This window comes from Lissotriton vulgaris, chromosome 3_1 (genome assembly GCF_964263255.1).
Source record: "Lissotriton vulgaris chromosome 3_1, aLisVul1.2, whole genome shotgun sequence".
Taxonomy (NCBI): domain Eukaryota; kingdom Metazoa; phylum Chordata; class Amphibia; order Caudata; family Salamandridae; genus Lissotriton; species Lissotriton vulgaris.
The window spans coordinates 1,559,527,650-1,559,548,934 of NC_141689.1; the positions used below are offsets into that span (position 1 = coordinate 1,559,527,650).

Consider the following 21,285-nt stretch of genomic DNA (forward strand, 5'->3'; position numbering starts at 1 on the left):
CCTATATCTAACCCCGAAAATGGACACACGGATCCCTATCAGTCACTCCTATGGCAGGCCTTGACGATCCTGAAGGCATAGTGCTTGGAATCGTGTGAAATGGTGCTCTGGCATGAGCTGAGCCCGTTTGCAGCTTGCGGAACCAAGTCCCAATGGCTGTTCCATGATAACGCGTACCATATACTCTTAAGTGCATTATAATCCTCGCGGTTAAATGCTATCTTTGGTATCGCTTTATCAAAACATGTCGAGTAAGGTATCATACGAATTGGGATACTAACCCCTCACCAATGCTGGCGACGGGGTTAGCATTCCACCCTTCTAGAGGGACACGACAAGTACGTAACTGTGAACCCCGGTTAAAGTTAACTGAAGCCTCAGCTCCACAAAATGGACGCTGCCACCACAGACACGAGTCTGACCTCCTGCTGCTGGGAGTCCTTCCAGCGAGGAGAGCTTGGACAAAGGGTTTCCTGTCCGGGGCGGTGCTCGCACTATCCCAGACAGGGTTTTGTGTATCCTGGGTAGGCAGGGCTTTACAGGAAGGTGACTGCGGAGTGGCACCCCGGTGCCCACTACGCATCTGCCGGCTAGAACCAGTTCCAGGGCCACACCAGACCCTGGCCTGGGGAAAGTCCGGCATGGGAGAGGGGTGTAACCACCCCCTTCCTGGTCCCATCCCTAGGGCAGGACCTAGTCGCGTACCCACCCCTTTCTTTAGGATAAAGTCAGGAGCGGGGACCCTTCCAAATTAGATCATCTTTGAATCAAGAAACTACTTTCTACGAAAGGAACTCTCGACTCTTCTCAAGATTTCTCCCTTGTGACTAAGGAGTAGTCACCCTGCATCCGCAGGCACCATCTAAGAACTCAGCGGTTTGCTGCACGTCATTCCTCCGGAAAACGACTGCCCAGCTCGACGAGACCCGGCTTCCCTGGCACCTCTGACCTCTACCCACATCGTCAGCTCAGCTGAGATCCGTGGGTGCGACGAGACCTCGAGGGACCGGCCATCATCAGAACTGCACGACTTCTATCCAGCAAGACCGCCGAGGGATCCTCTGGTGAGTGCTTTGGGGTCCGAGAAGCCCCGACCCTGAGCAGCTCCAGCACCGAAGTCCAGCCTCCCAGCATCTCCACGATCTGCGTGGGGCCCTTCTGCTTTTCGCTGCTCATCACGTTGTCTGGCTACTAGCCCGCTGGCTTGTGGCCTTCTCGACGACGCCCGACGACAACAACGCTGCTGGTCTGGTTGCTCCAGACTGGCCCTTGCTCCCTTCTAAAAGAGGAGTACCCCGGACCCTCCTGGTCCACTCGACGCCATTTTAGGTCCACCGCGTGGGCCTGAATTTGCCAAGGCTTGTTGCCCCAATCCTGGGCCCAGCGACGCCGACAGCATCAACTATCGTGGGACAGCTCGCACCTCCATCCTGGTCGCCGACAACGCCTCCTGGTCCGTGAGACTGCCGAGCCTAGCGTCGCCCACTCACCTAGTCGATGTGACTACCATCCGGTGCCCTCCTGGTGCCCTCTGACTACTGGCTAGTAGTTACGAAATTGGTCCCCTCTGCTTTCAGGTGTCATCCATCTTCGATCCAGGCTTGGATCTCTTCGAACTATCTTCACTGGTCGCCTGCCAGCAACTCCTTCCTTCAGGCTCCTGGTTCGTCAGCGAGGATTCTCGACGTCTGTAAAGACCTATGCAGCCACAGCCCCTGGGCTAGGTAACTTCGCCATTTCGGTGCCCCAGCATAGCCTCATTATCTAAGGGTCCAGAGTCACTGTCGTTTCCGACTTACCTTATCGGGTTCGCCCGAGAACACTAACTTTCCGTGCCCTCGGGCATTTGTGTAGATTGTGCACTTGAAGTATTTTCACAAGAGTTTTGTTGTGTGCTTAGTACCCTGTCCTCATAAAGAGTACAGGGCTGTTGTGATCTAAATAAATACACTGTTTATTTTCATAACACTTGTGTGGTGTCCTTTCACTTGGTGTTCAAGGGGCATATGTGATGGTATAACAGCTGGCTTAACACGCCCTCTAGAGTTTAGCCCGAAGACCGCTCGTATCCACGCTACTAGGATAGCTGGTCTAAGGTTGACTTACAACCAATCACCATGAGGGTGGTTTGGACTGATGCATAGTGATCACTAGAATAGTGAGCACTGCATATCAGGCCAACTTCTCACAGTTGCTACTCCCACTACTTTCTGGTACCCAAGAAGGGCAAAGGGGGCCTACGCCCTATCTTGGATCTGAGGATCGTCAACGGCTTCCTCCGGAAGGTAAGTTCAAAATGCTGACACTGGCTCAGGTCTTAGCTGCCCTAGACCCAGGAGACTGGATGGTAGCGTTGGACTTGCAGGACGCATACTTCCACATCCCCTTCCTGCCGGCCCACCGGCGTTACCTGCGGTTCACGGTAGGCCACGAGCACTTTCAGTTTACCGTGCTCCCCTTCGGCCTTACCAGCGCCCCACGGGTGTTCACGAAGGTGATGGCGGTGGTCGCAGCTCATCTGCGCAGGTTAGGGGTGTCAGTCTTCCCCTACCTCGACGACTGGTTGTTGAAGGCGGGCTCGCCCCAGACAGTCGTCAGCCACCTCCAGACTATGGCGGATCTCCTGCACCTGCTGGGATTTTCCATCAATGTGCGGAAGTCACACCTGTGCCCCTCTCAGAAGCTCCTTTTCATCAGAGCGGTTCTCGACTCGGCGCAGTTTCGGGTTTACCCGCCCGAACAGCGGGTCCGGGATATACAGGCTCTGATTCTGGTCTTCCAGCCGTTATCCCGGGTTTCGGTCAGGTTGACGCTGCGGCTTCTGGGGCTGATGGCCTCCTGCATCCTTCTGGTGCATCACGCAAGCTGGCGGATGCGGGCTCTGCAGTGGGACCTGAAGTTTCAGTGGGCCCAGCACCAGGCCAACCTGTCCGACCATGTCCTGATCTCGGAGGGCACTGCGAGATAGCTGCAGTGGTGGCTCATGGACCGCGATTGGGTCTACGGCAGATCCCTCTCCCTTCCCCAACCGGAGCACGTAGTTGTGACGGACGCGTCCCTCCAGGGCTGGGGAGGCCACTTGGGAGAGGCGGAGATCAGAGGACTCTGGTCTCCGGCGGAGTCCCGGCTCCATATCAACCTTTTTGGAGCTGCGGGCGATTCGTCTGGCACTGAAAGCATTCCTCCCGTCTGTCCGAGGGAGTGCAGTGCAGGTGTTCACCGACAACACCACCGCCATGTGGTACTGCAACAAACAAGGCGGAGTGGGGTCGTGGACCCTTTGCCAGGAGGCTCTGCGTCTCTGGCAATGGCTGGAACATCAGGGCGTGACTCTGGTGGTTCAACACCTGGCCGGTTCTCTGAACGCCAGGGCGGACGAACTCAGCCGTCGGTGCTCGATGGATCACGAATGGCTTCTGAACTCTGACGTGGCGCAAGGCCTCTTTCTGCAATGGGGAGAGCCTTGGTTAGATCTATTTGCCACCAAAGAGAACGCGCAATGTCATCATTTCTACGTTTTGGAATTTCCAATGCGGCACTCGCTCGGAGACGCTTTTCGTCGTGAGTGGAGCTGCGGTCTGTTGTACGCCTTTCCGCCTATACCTCTTCTGCCCAGAGTGCTGAAGATCAAGCGCGACCGGGCACAAGTCATCCTTGTGGCTCCGGACTGGGCTCGAAGGTACTGGTATCCCGAGCTACTCAGCATGTCAGTCGATCCCCCGATTCGTCTGCCTCTTCAGGAGGACCTTCTGTCGCAGCAGCAGGGGACGGTCCTCCACTCGAACCTGTCCAGTCTCCACTTCCATGCTTGGAGATTGAGCGGCGACAGTTGAGGCCATTTGACTTGCCTCCTGAAGTTTGCAACACCATTCTGGCAGCCAGGCATCCCTCCACAAAGACGGTATACGCCTGCAGGTGGAACAGATTTGTGGCATGGTGCACAGCAAATGCTGTGGATCCCCTCAATGGCCCTCTCTCTGAGGTTCTTCTCTTCCTTCTTTCTCTTGCCCAGCAGGCCTCTGCTCTGGGCACAATCAAGGGCTATCTTTCGGCTCTTTCAGCCTTTCTGAGGCTGCCTGACCAACCTTCTTTGTTCAAGTCCCCTATTGTAAACAGATTTCTGAAAGGCATCACTCATACCTTTCCTCCTGTTCCTTTCGTGATGCCTCAGTGGGACTTGAACCTGGTTCTAACCTTTCTGATGTGTGCTCCCTTTGAGCCACTTCATAACTGTCCGCTTCGCCTTCTTTCTTTGAAGACTGCCTTCCTGGTAGCCATCACCTCTGCCAGGAGAGTGAGTGAGCTTCAGGCCCTCTCTTGTAAGCCTCCTTTCCTTTCAGTCCATCCGGACAAGGTTGTTTTGAGGACTAGGCCCTCCTTCTTGCCAAAGGTGGTCACGGCCTTCCACATTGGGCTGTCCATCACATTGCCCACCTTCTTTCCGCCTCCGCACCCCTCGAGAGAGGAGGAGAGGCTCCACCGTCTGGACCCAAAACGTGCGCTCTCGTTCTATCCGGATCGCACACGCCAGTTCCGGGTGGATGATCAACTCTTTGTTGGGTACGCGGGCGCTAAGAAAGGGAAAGCGGTGCACAAGAGGACCATCTCTTGATAGATTATCATGTGCATTCAGGCGTGTTACTCCTTGGCTAAGAAGGAACCCCCTGTTGGGCTGCGGGCTCATTCCACTCGAGCCACGGCCACTACAACTGCCTTGGGCCGAGGTGTGCCCTTGCAGGACATTTGCCAGGCAGCTACGTGGGCCTCGTTGCACACGTTTGCTAGGCACTACTGCCTGGACAGTCAGGTCCGGAGAGACGGCTACTTTGGCCGCTCTGTTCTCCAGGACTTTCTGGTGTAAAAATTGGTTCGCAGACCCACCACCATGGGGATGGTATTGCTGGGGTATCTATTCTAAGGTAAGGAATCTATCACTAACGTGTCTCTTTCAGATGCACAAGTTACTACTTGTGTAACGATATATCTGTAAGAGACATTAGTTAGTGATAGATTCCTTACCGACCCACCCATCCTCCCCGTTCTGCGAACTGATATCTAGGGTTAAGGTCATCCCCTTTCAGGGCCCTAGTTTCTTGGCACCAGTGTCGGTTTTTGTCATGGCTCTGCGCTTCTGGCGCGGAAAAGCTGTGGCTAAGAACTGACGTCAGCATGCGGAGGCGGCGTCTAAGTACTCCGACAACGTCATCACGGCGCCCACGACGCCTACGACGGACGCGGAGCCGCAGACGACGCCTGCCGATGCGCAAGGGTACTGCTACGCAAAACTTTCCGGATCCAGTCTGACGCCTGGGGATATTCTAAGGTAAGGAATCTATCACTAACTAATGTCTCTTACAGATATTTAGTTACACAAGTAGTAACTTGTGCTTCCGACTGGTTGAGACTGAAACTACAGGATACCTGGACACTAGGAGAGTCAATCTACCTATGAGCACCGAAATACTCTCGTTACCTCACCCACGGGCTGCGGGTGCATAGATGTGAAAGTGTGTCGAGTTTCCGCATTGAATCAATGGAGCCTTGGAGAAAGATGCTGCAGTCGACCAGGAGGAAGATGTCCGGAGTGATCCAAGGGCGGATCGGAGATGATGGAGGCCTGAAAGCGAAGGGGACAATGTTCAAAGTCACTAGTCAGTGACCGGAGTGGAACCAGGGTGGAACCAGATTATGTCGTCGCGATCAGGTGAAGAGGTGACGCTTGACTCTGCAGCCACGTGAACCAGGAGGCGTCTTCGATGACCAGGATGGAGGCACCAGCTGTCCCACACAGGCTCTCGCTGTCGGTGGTGTCTGTTCCAGATTCAGAGTCAACATGCCTTGGCAAACGCAACCCACTCGGCAAGTGAAGATGGCATCTTGTGCGGACCAGGATTGTCTAGGATACTCCTCCTTTGCAGGGAAGCAAGGGCCAGTCTGGAGCAACCAGACCAGCGGCGTTGTTTCAAGGTTTTGTCATCTAGGAGGCCACTAGCCAGCCGGCAAGTGACCAGACAACGCGTCGAGTAGCAATCAAGCAGAAGCGCCCCACGCAGATCTTGTGCATGCTGGAGGGCTGGTCTTCGGTGCAGGAGCTGCTCGGGGTTGGGGCTTCTCAATCCCCAAAGCACTTTCTCAAGGGTGCCTCAGAGGTCGTGCTGGAAGCGAAGTGCAGTTCTTCAAAGATGGCCGGTCCCACGTGTCTCGTCGCACCCACGGGTCTCAGCTGTGCTGCAGATGTGGGTAGAGGTCGGAGAGGTCTGGGAGTCCGGGTCTCGTCGAGCTCTGATGTCTGGTTCCGGAAGGAAGGACGACAAAGTTAACTGCTACGACGCTTGATTGTATTGTATTGTTATTTGTATAGCGCGATTGTTGCCCCAAGGGGCGTCCAAGCGCTGAAGCATGAGGACAGAACTGGGAGTGACGGAAGACTTAGGAATCGGTGGATCTGGCAAACAGATAAGTTTTCAATTGTTTGCGGAACGAGAGTAGGTTTGAATTGGTCCGAAGTTGTAGGGGGAGTGAGTTCCACATCTTAGCGGTGTTTACAGAAAACAACCTTCCTCCGGTCCTGGCTCTCCTTACTCTGGGCACCACGGTCAGAAAAGCCTCTGCAGAATGAAGGTTTCTCTTAGGGTGGTATCGAGTTACTAGTTTGTCGATGATAACTGGGCCTGACTTCCAGAAGGCCCGATGGGCAATACATAGTGCCTTAAACGCCACTCTCTGTCTCACTGGGAGCCAGTGTAAACTGATCTAATTTATAATGGGACCAGCTCCTACCTTTATTCTGCTAAAGGGGGCTGTACTAGTGACTAGGTCCCCCCCATGGGTGGGACCAGGAAGGGGGGTGGTTACACCCCCTATCCTTTGTCCGGTTTCGCGCCAGAGCTGGGGCTGGAGTGCCCCAGCAACTGGTTTGAACCGGGGTATGCACAGGGACACCTTGTGTGCCCCCGGCCTGTCTCATTCCTTTGAGCCCTGCCTATCTGGATACGCAAAGTCATGTCTGGGGTGGTGCTGGCACCTCTCCAGGGAGGAAACCCTTTGTCCAGGCCTCCCTCGCTGGAAGGACTCCCAGCAGCAGGAGGTCAGACTTGTGTCTGTGGCAGCAGCAACCCTTTTGTGATGCTGAGGCTCGGGTTAACTTTAACCGGGGTTACAGTTACATACATGTCTTATCCCTCTATGAGGATGGAATGCTACCCCCGTCGCCAGAACTGGCGAGGGGTAGTATTCCAAAGCGTATGACACCTTACACTACATGTTTCAATAATGCTATGCCAAAGTTAGCAATAACGCGAGGATTATAATGCACTTAAGAGTATATGGTATAGCGTTATCATGGAACAGCTATAAGGACATGGTTCCGAAAGCTGCAGACAGGCTCAGCTCATGCTAGAGCACCATCTCACATTATTCCAAAGACTCTGCTTCAGGATTGATAAGGCCTGCCATAGGAGTGACTTATAGGAGTATATGTGTCCATTTTGGGGTTAGATATAGGTATACTATATCTACAGCAAAGGGTGATTACCCCACCTTGCCCCAGCTGTGTTACAAGCCAGTTGTGTCTGTTTAGATGCCAGCCAGGGGTGGCATAATACATGCTGCAGACCCTGGTAGGCGTTGGGTACACTTATGCCCTGGGTACCTATGGTACACTGTACAAGGACTTACAAGAGTGACCCAATACCAATTGGTAAATTCACCTAAAGGACATGAATGTCAATTTAGAGAGAGAACAGCTAGGCTGTGGATCTGATTAGCAGGCCCACAGCCAGGGAAAGTGGTAAACCAGTGAAGCAAAAAGCAAAAATCTTGGGTGACCATAGGATTGCAGACCCTACTCTCCGACACAAATACCATCCCTGCACAAATGCCTCGCCTAGAAAAGAAATATAAGGCACCCATTTGTTCCCCTGCATGCCTTATTTCACAGCCGAAGCCTGATTCGGTAGTCAGTCAAGCTGCTCAGCGATGCTCAAGGAACCCAGCATCACCTATTACAGCTCCTCCAGATCGGGAGGGTCGTCGCCTGGACGCCATTGGGCGGAAATTTTCATCACTGGCCTCTACCACGGTGAGAACAGCAAATGCTTTAGCTTTTCTAGGGCGATACGATCGTCAGATGTGGTCTGACATTGCTGCCCTTGTAGCCCTCATCCCGGAGCCCTCCAGGGCTGAAGCCTTGAAAATTTTGCAGGACGGAGAGATAGCAGCTGAGGAGATCATAGACTGCTCTGTAGACATCGCATCGACTGGTTTCAGACCGCTTGCAGGGGCAGCTGTGTTGAGGCGACAGGGATAGCTCCGCTCCACTTCATTTCGTCAAGAGGTACAGGCAAAGATCCTTGATATGCTGAATGATGGAGAGTCACTCTTTGGGGCACATGTTGATGAGGCTCTCCAAGCCATTAAAAAGGACACCGACACTGCTCGTTCGTCAGGGACCTTACAGTTCCGAAAACAACCTTTTCGTGGCGCACGTGGGCGCGGTACCAACTCCAATTTTCGTGGAGGATCTCGTCAAACATACTCCTATAACCAGGGTAATCAGTGTTACTCCTCCCAGCAGCAGCAGTCCTCCAAATCCTATTGAGGAAAGTCTGCATATAGAGGATCTACCTCTAAACGACAATGCCTTGCCTTTTCCCCCAAAAGTTGGAGGTCAAATCTCCCTGTTCTTTTATCAATGGTCCTCCATCACCTCAGACCGTTTAGTTCTGGACATTGTAGCGAAGGGCCATGCTTTAAAGTTAGTCAAGATTCCTCCTCCCACTCCTCCATCCGGCCTGCCTCCACCCCACCTCAAGGAGTTGTTCCAACAAATTCGGATTATGATTACGAAGGGCGCAATCGAAGTGGTTCCAAGGTCTCAAAGAGGAAGGGTGTTCTATTCACGTTTCAAAAAATCAGGGGACTGGCGTCCGATTCTGGACTTACGAGCGCTGAACAAATATCTCAAATCCCAATCTTTTCGTATGCTCGCGCTGATGGAGATTTTGCGTCTTCTCTCCCAAGACGACTGCATGACCACCATCTACCTCCAGGACGCTTACTTTCATGTGCCAATTCTTCCACGTCATCGAAAGTACTCGCGCTTCCAAGTGGGACAGAGAGAATTCCAGTTCTGGGTGCTGCCTTTCCGGCCTATGCTCCGCCCTCGTGTCTTCACGAAAGTGTTAGCTCCTACCTGCAGCTCCAAGGCGTCCAAATTTTTCCATACCTGGACGATTGCCTTCTCAAATCTCAATCTCGCAGCCAGTTGGTTCGGGACACTCAACGCTGTCAGGAGGTCTCCTGCTCCCTCTGCCTCTCCATCAATGTCGAAGTCCCAGTTTGTCCCAGCTCTCTGCAGAACCTTTCTGGGTGCTACTCTGGACACTTCCGTAGCCAAAACATTCGTGTCTCTAGAGCGTCAGCTGAAGATACTCCGGCTCGTATTTGCGCAAAACAGTCTGTTTCAGTCCGGATCTTGAAGTCCTTTCTGGGAATGGCATTGTCATGCATTTCTCTGATCCCGAATTGCAGATTGAAAACTCGCCCTATTCAGGAAGAACTGGACGGGCAATGGCGTCAAGTCACCGGATCCTTCAACGACCTAGTCTGTGTCACCGCTCGCTTGAAAGCGGCTCTCCAGTGGTGGGCGCAACAGTCTCACATCACGGCAGGGGATACTTTGCTCACCACCGCTCCCTTCGAAGGGTGGGATGCTCCCCTTCAAGGTCTGTTGATCAAGGTCAAATGGACTCTGCCTCAGCGCTCTTGGTACATCAACCGGCTGGAATTGATGGCCATCTTTCTAGCCCTCAAGTCGTTCCATCCTGTGATCAAGAGGGAGTCATTCCTTATCCAAACAGACAACACGACCAGCATGCACTATGTCAACAAGCAGGACGGAACCAAATCTCCTCTCTTGTCTCGTCTGGCACAGTCGATCTGGGATTGGGCAATCAGTCACCACGTCACCCTGACTGCCGTTCATCTGCCAGGAGTCCAACATCCTAGCTGATTCCCTCAGCAGATCCACGTCTTCCACCCACAAGTGCCAGTTACACCAACCAACACTCGACCTAGTCTTTAGACGTTGAGGTCATCCTCCCTTGAAACTCTTTGCAACACCAGAGAACCGGAAATGCCCATCTTACGCAAGTTGGCATCCCCACCCCGGATCGTGCAGGAATGCCCTTTTGATGAACAGGTGCGATCTATTCGCCTACGCTTTTCTTCCGATTCCACTAGTTCCTCGCGTACTGTGGAAGATGCGGAGACAACCTTGCCACATCCTCCTGATCGCTCCCAGATGGCCTCGACAAGCACTACTTCTCCTCTCCCAGTGCAAACCCATTCTTCTGCATCCTCGAGCGCATCTCCTCACGATGGACGGGGGTCAAGTATGTCATCCCAACCCCTAGTCTCTGAAATTATCGGCATGGAACCTGAGCACCTTGAATTTGCCCATTTAAATATCTCATCAGTATGCAGGGACATTCTCGCTCAGGCAAGAGCTCTGTCTACAGTCAAAACCTACAAACTCAAGTGGAAGAGGTTTTGTCATTGGTGCGCAGATGCCAATATTCATCCTCTTCATTCCACTCCAGATCAGTTTCTTCCGTTCTTTCTACAACTGGCTCAATCAGGACTTTCACATTCCACTTTGAGAGTCTTCTTGGTGGCGATTTCCCGCTACCATCAAGATGGTTCCACCTCGCTCTGCTCCTCCAGAGTAATTCGCCAGTTGTTCAAGGGATTATTCCAGGAGTTCCCGCCCATTCGGTGTCGTCCGCCCACTTGGCATCTTAATGTCGTACTGGCTCAACTAATGAAAGCACCATTCAAGTCCATCCACAGAACGGACTTAAAATTTCGCGCCTGGAAGGTAGCCCTTCTCCTTGCTCTGACATCCTCTCGAAGAGTAAGCGATATTCACGCTTTCACCATTAAACCTCCATTTCTCCAATTCAAATCGGACAGTGTAGTGCTTCGCACCAACCCTACTTTCCTTCCTAAAGTATCTACTGACTTTCACATTAACAAACCTGTTTTCTTAAAAACTTTCTTTGCCAAACCTCAATCTCCGGCAGAGCAATGCCTACATTCCTTAGACATTAAAAGATGTCTTAAATTTTACATCAATAGGACGGCACCTTTTCGCAAGTCTGATCAACTATTCATTGCCTATGGACGCATGCGCAAGGGACGTCCTGTTACCAAGCCAACTATTGCATGTTGGATTTCTTCAGCAATTGCTTTCTGCCATCAGCAAGCAGTCAGGCCTCTTCAGTTGTCCGCGAGGGCCCATTCCGCCAGGGCAATGTCATCTTCTACTGCCCTGTTTGCCGGTGTGCCGCTTCATCAAATCTGCAGAGCGGCCACGTGGTTCCAGCAGGCATACTTTCACAAGACACTATTGCATGGATGCCATCAATGACGCAGATACGGCAGTGGGACAGGCAGTGCTTCACAATCTTTTTAACTAAGGTGAGCCTCTGTCTTCCCTCCTCCATTATGGTTATTTTGACTATGGTTATTGCTTGCATAACTTTATTATAGTCGATGGAGTTTTCTTCCATGTTGTTGCATGGTTTCTTCGAGCTTTTTTCGGCTACTACTGCTCACTATTCTATTCAAGCACGTGAATCTATGAAAGAATACCCAATACTGGAGAAGAACAATTGCTACTTACCTGTAAACAGGTGGTTCTCCAGTGTTGGTGTCTTTCATAGATTCACATGCGACCCACCCACCTCCCCTCGGAGGCTCTCTTCTTCTCATAAACTGAGCTCTGAGGAGAAGGTTCTGGAGGGGTGCTTGCGCCTAATTGGCTGCAGTTTGGACGAACATAATGACATGGATATGTTGCAAGTGTTTTTTCTCTCTGCCATGTATTCCTATGTTGGAATTATATCTTGGTATTTATATGCATTTCTACTGTGTATTTTTATGTGTTATGTTTTTACATACTTATGTTATTAGGATCTTATTGCTATGATATTTACCATGGGACACCCACTTCGACGACTGGGATTATTCAAGCATGTGTATCTATGAAAGACACCATTACTGGAGAACCACCTGTTTACAATTAAGTAACAATTGTTCTTCAGAGTTTCTTTCCAGGATAATCTAATGTCTCTAGACACAGCTCCTACCTTTATACTAACCTAAGGGGCTGGATTACCTGCTAGGTCCCTCCTATGGGTGGAACCTTAGAAGGGAGTGGTTACACCCCTTTCTCTTTGTCCAGTATCGCACCAGAGCTGGGGCTGGAGTGCCCCAGCAACTGGTTTGAACCAGGCTATGCATGGAGCACCTTGTGTGCCCCAGGCAGTGTCTGGAAACAGCCGTTTCCATTGAACCCACCATGCCCCAATCACTACAGGCTGTCTGGGGAGGTGCTAGCACCTCCTTTGACAGGAAACCTATTGTCCAGGCCTCCCCTGCCGGAGTTTCGTCCAGCAGCAGGAGGTCGGACTTGTGTCTGTGGCGACAGCATCCATTTTGTGATGCTGAGGCTCTGTTTAACTTTAACCGGGTAAAGCAGTACTTGCATGTCTTCTCCCTCTAGAAGGGTGGAATGCTACCCCAGCGGCCAGGACTGGCGGGGGGTAGTATTACAAAGTGTTTTACACCTTACACGACATGGTTTGATAAAGCCAAACAGAGTTGGCATTAACCGCGAGGATTATAATGCACTTAAGAGTATATGGTATGGTTATATCATAGAAAAGCTATAAGGACATGGTTCCGGAAGCTGCAGACAGGCTCAGCTCATGCTAGAGCACCATCTCACATAAAACCAAGCACTCTGCCTTCAGGGTTGTCGAGGCCTGTCATAGGAGTGACTTATGGGTATATATGTGTCTATATACAAGGTTAGATATAGGAATACTATATCTAAGCAAGGGGGATTACACCACCTTGCCCAAGCTGAGTAATCAGCCTGTGGTGTCAGTTTGGATGGCCAGACAGGGGTGGCATAATACATGCTGCAGTCCCTGGTAGGCCTCGGATGCACCTATGCCCTGGGTACCTATGGTACACTATACATGGTCTCACATAGGTGACCCAATACCCAATTACGTTTGTACCTAAAGTACATGGTATCAATTTAGAGAGAGCACAGCTGGGCTGTGGGTCTGATTAGCAGGCCCACAGCCACACTAAAGTAAAAAAAAAAACAGTGAATCACAGCAAAAAGTGGGGGTTACCATAGGAAGCAGACCCTACTCTCCTACACCTGGTACTTGGGTTTTTTCCATCGTATGGCCCTTAACGTTTGCCCAACACTACAATATTTCAGGCGGTGATTGATTTTCTATGAACTGTTAAAATATGTAACTCTGATTTTCCTGTGAGTTAGCATTTCACTGAAGCATTTGTATATGTATTGGAGACCTTTACCCAGGCATGCTTAAAACTTGTTGTCCACAGTGCTGCACATACATGTAAAATACATTCATTACGTGTTTTGATAACCCACCTCATGACCAAACTATGGCTGTACTTTGGTCTCAGATCATATTTGAATTTGTACAATATTAGGAAAGGGTTCCTGATGTTGGATGACGGTTCTGCTGCAATCCCAGATCAGGATTCTTTTTTGTGGGGAGATTTTATTGGAGAGGGAAAATATATCCACTTTCCAGTGATGATGCCCAATTATTGCTGCCTTAAATTCCACGATCATTCCTCCTTTCCTTCATGCTTTAGGACGTAAAACGGTGGCTCCCAATTGGCTTTCCTCTCCTTTGGTGGACAGTTTAGGGGTGGGGGGGGGCAATGATTGTGAGAAACCCCCTATAACTTCCTCTCCCCAAGGGGAGATGAGACTGCTGCTAGTTGGGAGGGAAAGAGGTGTTTGAATGTTCCACCTGTCTATGGAAGAATTATTGCTTTGGTTCTCTACCTGCCACAATTCCATGAGCGGGAGTACTTTTGGGATAAGAACACCTTTGGAAAAGGGGAAGAGACTCACCTTCCCAACAATTGTTGAAGAAAGGGGGCACAAGATGTTTGCTGCCTATTTGCTTTCGTTATCTCTGGTGGTTTGAAGATGACATTCTGTGGGTAATCCATACCGGTGGGATACCATTTTCATCAGGAAGTTAGTGGTAATCTATTTAGTAGTTTTGTCAAGAGCTGGCTTGTCACCGACATCCTCTGATAGCTCTTTTGCAAAAAGGCTGGTGAAGACTTAGAACCAGTCATCTTGATCAAGGTCGATTGTGAATTTTCTTGAGGTTAAATAGGGGTCAAAAGGTATTTCACATTCCACCATGACCTCTGACTATTTCTAGCTGTCAGTGGAAAGTCCCCGTTCTTTCAGCGAAGGGCGAAAAAGCCTCCTATATTTTTCTTCTTTAGTGATGCATTACAGTAGGAAGCTGGGTTTATGTTGCTGTAACCCCCCCCCCCCACCTTTTGCCAGATTTCTGATGCACTTTGACATGATATACCCTGGGTCCCTGCCAATCAAGTTCCTAGGGTTTGTGTTCTTTCCCAAAACCGCACATTGATACTCACAATTGGCACCACTCTGGCCACATGCTAGTCCCTTATAAAAAGGGACAGTGGGTGCCAAGGGCATTGTGACCAGGAAGGCCTCTAAAGGCTGCAGCACATATTGTGCCATCCTTAGAGGTCCTGTAGAGTTGGAAATTCTATGAAAAATCATACAAGTGTGTTTTAATAACAAATTGCAATACTTCACTTTATTCAGGAAATGTCCCAGTGTGGTATCTAGGTATATATATACCAATTAAAAAAAGAAATATGTAAAGTAATTTCAATAGCAACTGAAAAGTAATTTCAACTGGTTATGAACAAGTGACTTATCTGTAACCAATTCAATTACATTTCAACTGCTTATTTTAGCAAAATACTATTACACTTACCTGTACCAGGCCTTGCTTCGTTCTAGAAATAAAATGCAACTAAATCATATGTTTATACAAAACAAATGGTCTGAGTTCAGTCTTTCAGTGTGTGAAACCATTTCTTGTGTACAATAAATGCTTAATACTACCCTCTGATAAAGCCTTACTACTCGCCCACACTACCACAAATAGAGAGTAAGGTATTAGCAACTTCTACCTCTGCACACCTTTGGGGATCCACTGGACTTTGTGCACATTATACCTTACTTTGGTATTGTAAATAGAGAGCCTGCTTCCTACAAATATTTGTGAGGTTCATTATTTCAGGTTGCAGTGGTATCATACATTTTAAAATGATGAGATGAAATGGACAAAGGGTGATAAATGCTATTCCACTTGTGAAATAATTCACTGATGTGGAGGCAATTCTTATTTGTTTGCTGCAATTGACAGGGTACAAAAGCACATTTGGTAAGCGTTTTCATTAATAAAGGCACACTATTCTTTTTAACTATTTTTTCAGGTGTCCTCTTTGGCAACAGAGCTTCAACACACAATTAAAGAAAAAGAACAGATCATGCTGGAGAAAACTGAACTACATCAGAGTTTGACCTTAGAGATGCAGCAGCTGCAAGAGCAATTGAAAGCCAGTGATAGTGCCCTGGAAACATTGGAGGGTGAAAAATGTAAGGTTGTCCAGCAACTCCATACTCTACAGGAGGCTGCAGTTGCTTTTACCCAAGAGAAACATTTACTGCAACAAATGCAGAAAACTCTAAAAGAAGAAAGAGACAAACTCCAATACAATGTGCAGAGAAGCATGGATCAGGTAACTTTGTTTCGCTTACTGGGCATTGTAGGTAAGAAAGCAAAGATATTGGCACAAGGCATATGCAGTAGTGGTATCCATGAATGCCAACTCTAATTACAACTGACCCTTACTAGTAGCATTAAAAGGCACAGCTGCAAATTCTATTGCATCTTCCTACTTCAGTATTGTTAATTTCCTCCAAAATGAGATGAATTTCGACAAATTTGATATTCTATGCGGAAGTTTTGGGGGAAGTGTGAAATCTTACCATTCCATGTTAAACACTTTAGGCTCTTTATCTTGTTTGCCTTTCTATATTATTTGCTCAGAACTCTGTGGTTGGAAGCGTTAGATACTGGGCTCCAGAAAAAAAACTGAACTTATTATTTGCATTTTTTTATTTTTTGAATTTTCAATTGTCTTCGCTTCACTACTATATCATATAATTATCTAGGACCCTGGCTAAATGACCTTTGTTCCCCCTCGACTGCATTTATCCCAAATTAAGATAAAGTTGCTTTCCTAATCTTTGTATTGCATAGAATAAATACTAAAGTCCATAGCCCCTTCTCTGATGTAATTTTAAAATCAAAATGAGTGAAATCCTTGCTATCTTTCTTATTCCCAGCATGCCTTCTCATCCAAATTTGTGTCTAGCCTGGATCAGCTACAAAGTAAAATTTTGGAAAATCTTCCACTTACCTCAGAGTACACAAAAACCTAAGAAATGTCTAGAATTTGGGCTTCTCAATCAAGATGTCGAAAGTAAAGTCTCCCTCATTAAATGTTGTCACCACATCAAACAGGTTCTTTGAATATCTTTCTACAAACCATAATTCAGGAAAACAGCGAACCCATGGGCAACATATTTTAGATCTTGATGCGAGGATAATCTGGAAAAGCAATCTATCAAAACCTTTTCCAAAGGCAACCACAAATACCCAGCTTCTGCTCTTCTTGTGTCCATTACCTTATAGAAAATAGACAATTTAAGAATGCTGCCTTAACAAGGTTTCATTTTCTATACTTTAAAAACATTCTCACGAAAATGGCCCCCTAAAAACTCCTCCATGCCCCCGGCTACCCTCTGAAGCATCTCAGTTTGTGGTGGTGCTCACAGGAGTACCCTCACTGGCTACTGAACGAGGCGAAACATTTCCCGAGCTAAAGAATAAAATCATCTTCTGGCTAAATAGATACAGACCCCTAATGGGACATGGCCAGGGAGAGATTCTATTCGCTCGAAGAGTCAGCTGGTTAGGGACCAGACCTAAAGATATCTGTGGTGACTGTGTAATTGTCAATTTCAGGGATCCTGGAGTGGTTAAACTTATACTAGGTAATGGAGGGCCTTTCAACGTAGGTTCAATCAATACTTGCCACCTGGGATATCTTTAACCACGAGTCCCAGCTCCGGCTAGGCATGTCCCAACTTGCTTCCACCAGGGCGGACAAGAATTAGATTTCAATATACCCATGGAACACAGATATAGCATCCTAAGCAATGTGGATTGACTACCACTGCCCTCGGCCCCAGATAGAACGGTTTTGAATCTATCCAGGCCCCAGGTTGAGGATGGTTTCAGTGTTGAGGTGTGTGAGAAGTTGGCCTGATATGCAGTGCTCACTATTCTACTGATCACTATGCATCAGTCCAAACGACCCTGATGGTGATTGGTTGTAAGTCAACCTTAGACCAGCTATCCTAGTAGCGTGGATACGAGCAGTCTTCGGGCTAAACTCTAGAGGGCGTGTTAAGCCAGCTGTTATACCATCACATTTACCCCTTGAACACCAAGTGAAAGGACACCACACAAGTGTTATGAAAATAAACAGTGTATTTATTTAAATCACAACAGCCCTGTACTCTTTAGGAGGACAGGGTACTAAGCACACAACGAAACTCTTAGGAAAATACTTCAAGTGCACAATCAATACAAGTGCCCGAGGGCACGGAAAGTTTAGTGGTCTCGGGCGGACCCGATAAGGCAAGTCGGAAGCGATAAGGACTCGGGACCCTTAAATAAGGAGGCTATGCGGGCACCGAAATGCCGAAGTTACCTAGCCCAAGGGCTGCGACTGCACAAGTCTTTACAGTCGTCGGGAGTCCTCGCTGACGAGCCAGGAGCCGGAAGGAAGGAGTTGCTGGCCGGCGACCAGTGGAGATAGTTCGTAGAGATCCAAGCCTGGATCAGAGATGGATGACACCTGAAAGCAGAGGGGACCAAGTTCGTAACTACTAGCCAGTAGTCAGAGGGTACCAGGAGGGCACCGGATGATCGTCACCTCGACTAGGTGAGTGGGCGACGCTAGGCTCTGCAGTCTCACGGACCAGGAGGCGTTGTCTGCGACCAGGATGGAGGTGCGAGCTGTCCCACGAAGGTTGATGCTGTCGGCGTCGCTGGGCCCAGGATTGGGGCAACAAGCCTTGGCAAATTCAGGGCCACGTGGTGGACCTAAAATGGCGTCGTGAGTGGACCAGGAGGGTCCGGGGTGCTCCTCTCTCAGAAGGGAGCAAAGGCCAGTCTGGAGCAACCAGACCAGCAGCGTTGGTTGTCGGATGTTGTCAAGAAGGTCACCAGCCAGCGGCTAGTAACCAGACAATGGGTTGAGCGGCAAGAGCAGAAGGGCCCCACGCAGATCGTGGAGATGCTGGGAGGCTGCACTTCGGTGTTGGAGCTGCTCAGGGTCGGGGCTTCTCGGACCCCAAAGCACTCACCAGAGGATCCCTCGGCGGTCGTGCTGGTTTAAGAAAGCGTGCAGGTTTTGATGATGGCCGGTCCCTCGAGGTCTCGTCGCACCCACGGATCTCAGCTGAGCTGCCGATGTGGGTAGAGGTCAGAGGTGCCAGGGAAGCCGGTTCTCGTCAAGCTGGGCAGTCGGATTCCTGAGGAAGGACTTGCAGCAAACCGCAGAGTTCTTAGATGGTGCCTGCGGATGCAGGGTGACTACTCCTTAGCCACAAGGGAGAAATCTTGAGAAGAGTCGAGAGTTCCTTTCGTAGAAAGTATTCTTGATTCAAAGATGATCTAATTTGGAAGGGTCCCCGCTCCTGCCTTTATCCTAAAGAAAGGGGTGGGTACGTGACTAGGTCCTGCCCTAAGGGTGGGACCAGAAAGGGGGGTGGTTACACCCCTCTCCCATGCCGGACTTTCCCCAGGTCAGGGGCTGGGGCGCCCCTGGAACTGGTTCTAGCCGGCAGATGCGTAGTGAGCACCGGGGTGCCACTCCGTAGTCACCTTCCTGTAAAGCCCTGCCTACCCAGGATACACAAAACCCTGTCTGGGATGGTGCGAACACCGCCCCGGACAGGAAACCCTTTGTCCAAGCTCTCCTCCCTGGAAGGACTCCCAGCAGCAGGAGGTCAGACTCGTGTCTGTGGTGGCAGCATCCATTTTGTGGAGCTGAGGCTTCAGTTAACTTTAACCGGTGTTCACAGTTACGTACATGTCGTGTCCCTCTAGAAGGGTGGAATGCTAACCCCATCGCCAGCATTGGTGAGGGGTCAGTATCCCGATTCGCATGACACCTTACTCGACATGTCTTGATAACGCGATACCGAAATTATCGATATGGTACGCGTTATCATGGAACAGCCATTGGGTCTTGGTTCCGCAAGCTGCAACCGGGCTCTGCTCGTGCCAGAGCCCAATTCACACGATTCCACGTACTCTGCCTTCAGGATTGTCAAGGCCTGCCATAGGAGTGACTGATAGGAATTCGGGTGTCCATTTTAGGGTTAGATATAGGGATACTATATCTAAAGCAAAGGGCGAGTACGCCACCTTGCCCCAGCTGTCGTGCAGCCAGTTGTGTCAGATTTAGATGGCCATCCAGGGGTGGCATAATACATGCTTCAGCCCCTGGTAGGCCCTGGGTACACCGATGCCCTGAGTTACAGGGTCTGACAAGGTGGCCCAGTTCCAATTGGAAATGTACCTAAGGTACATGGAATCCATTTTAGAGAGAGAGCAGTAGGCCTGGGGTCCCGATTGGCAGGGCCCCAGGTCAACTAAGTCGGAAAACCAGCAAAACACCAGGCAAAAAGTCGGGGGTAACCATAGTCAGGTATCTACCTTCCTACAAGGTGGGTCCCCCGGAGTCAGTCACACGGTCCAGAGTGGACAGCCTAACAATATTTTGATCTCCTCATATTATCGACCTCTTAGAATGCGATAGGGAGTCTGATATACACACACATATAGTATCCCCACCCTCCAACGTGACCCAATCTATCGAAGTGGCCCCAGTTCGATTGGCAACTCTTAAACCACTAATTGGGTCTTGGAATGAAGCACGGCTAGGGTCTAAGCTGCCCAACCCGGAGTGGGGAGAGCTGATGGATAGCTATGACTTGTCTGTTTCAAGAGACCTGGCTCCTATCTCCTCCCGCTAGGGTAGGCTTTACGTCCTTCTATACACCGGCGGTGCAGGGTCCCAGGGGAAGACCCTCGGGGGGGGGGGGGGAGGGGCTGTGTATCTGGGTCACTGCACACTTGGGATGTTCAGCTAAGGTAAAGACACCCATTGCTCTGATATTCTTTGCACTGTACTTCACTTTCTGGATGGACTGACACTGGCAGTAATCAATATGTATTCACGCCCCTCATCACACCAGCTGGGCTTATCTATTTTAGAGGTTTCAGAAAGGAGAGGGTACCCCACTTCCCCAGGGAACAGGGTAGAAGGACAATTAGTCAAAGAGGGAGATCCCTGGAGTCGAATAGTCGACTAGTAACTATTAGCCTTTCCTATATACAAGGGAAAGGTCACAAACTACCATGGGTGTTAAACTAACACAAAAATAGGTTTTCCACACTGAAATAGAATCGTTTACAGTCTATTTTTATTAAAATTTCAATCAATTTAAACAATAAAAAACAGAGTAAATTCATATACTTTTCGCACCACAATTTAAAATCCAAGTAAAAAGATACTTTGGAGGGTTAAAAATAAGCAATAATATTATTCAACAGTATTCCACGAGCATAATACAACTGTAAACGATAAACAAAGACACAATCAAAGCATATTCACTATAAATAGACGACAAACTACACATAGTCACAAAAACCCCTCAATTTCTATGTGGCCAACCAGATATCTAGGCCACTATCATTTGCCTGATCCAATGGCCTCAATCCGTTTTGCTATTGTAAAACTCTAGTGGAGGAATGACGTGCCCATCTACAGTTTTATACGGCCCTCATTGGATTCTATTAGAAAAAGACAAACAGTGCGTCGACGCGTTTCGGTGCTGTACTCTGGATTTGGTTGCACCTTCCTCAGGACTTCTTGTTTTCTGGGGTTTCAAGCAATGGATGGTTCCACCATATCTGTGGATATATATGGAGAGATGTGCAAAATCAGTTATCGTGCAGAATATCTATTCTAGGGAATTATTTCCTGAAGGGGACTGCAACAGGGGATAACTTTAACCCTGTACCTTCTTGTAGCATAAAATAGGCAAAAATAATTTGTCCTAATACAATCTAGATCCATAACTGATACTGTAACCTGAGTGATATGGGGCAAGCCACTTATCAGTAGTACAATGTGTCCCCCTTTGATATTAGATAATAAGGGCAAGTAATA

At 49.2% G+C, this 21,285-nt stretch overlaps 1 protein-coding gene across 1 annotated transcript in view; it reads left to right on the plus strand.

Annotated features, from left to right (window-relative positions):
• Positions 1-21,285, plus strand: part of CENPE (centromere protein E) — a 1,817,274-nt gene that overhangs the window by 864,034 nt on the left and 931,955 nt on the right. The window contains exon 31 of the mRNA XM_086962044.1: positions 15,403-15,708. Coding sequence (XP_086818170.1) covers positions 15,403-15,708 — 306 coding nt within the window. The remainder of the gene's footprint in view (positions 1-15,402; positions 15,709-21,285) is intronic.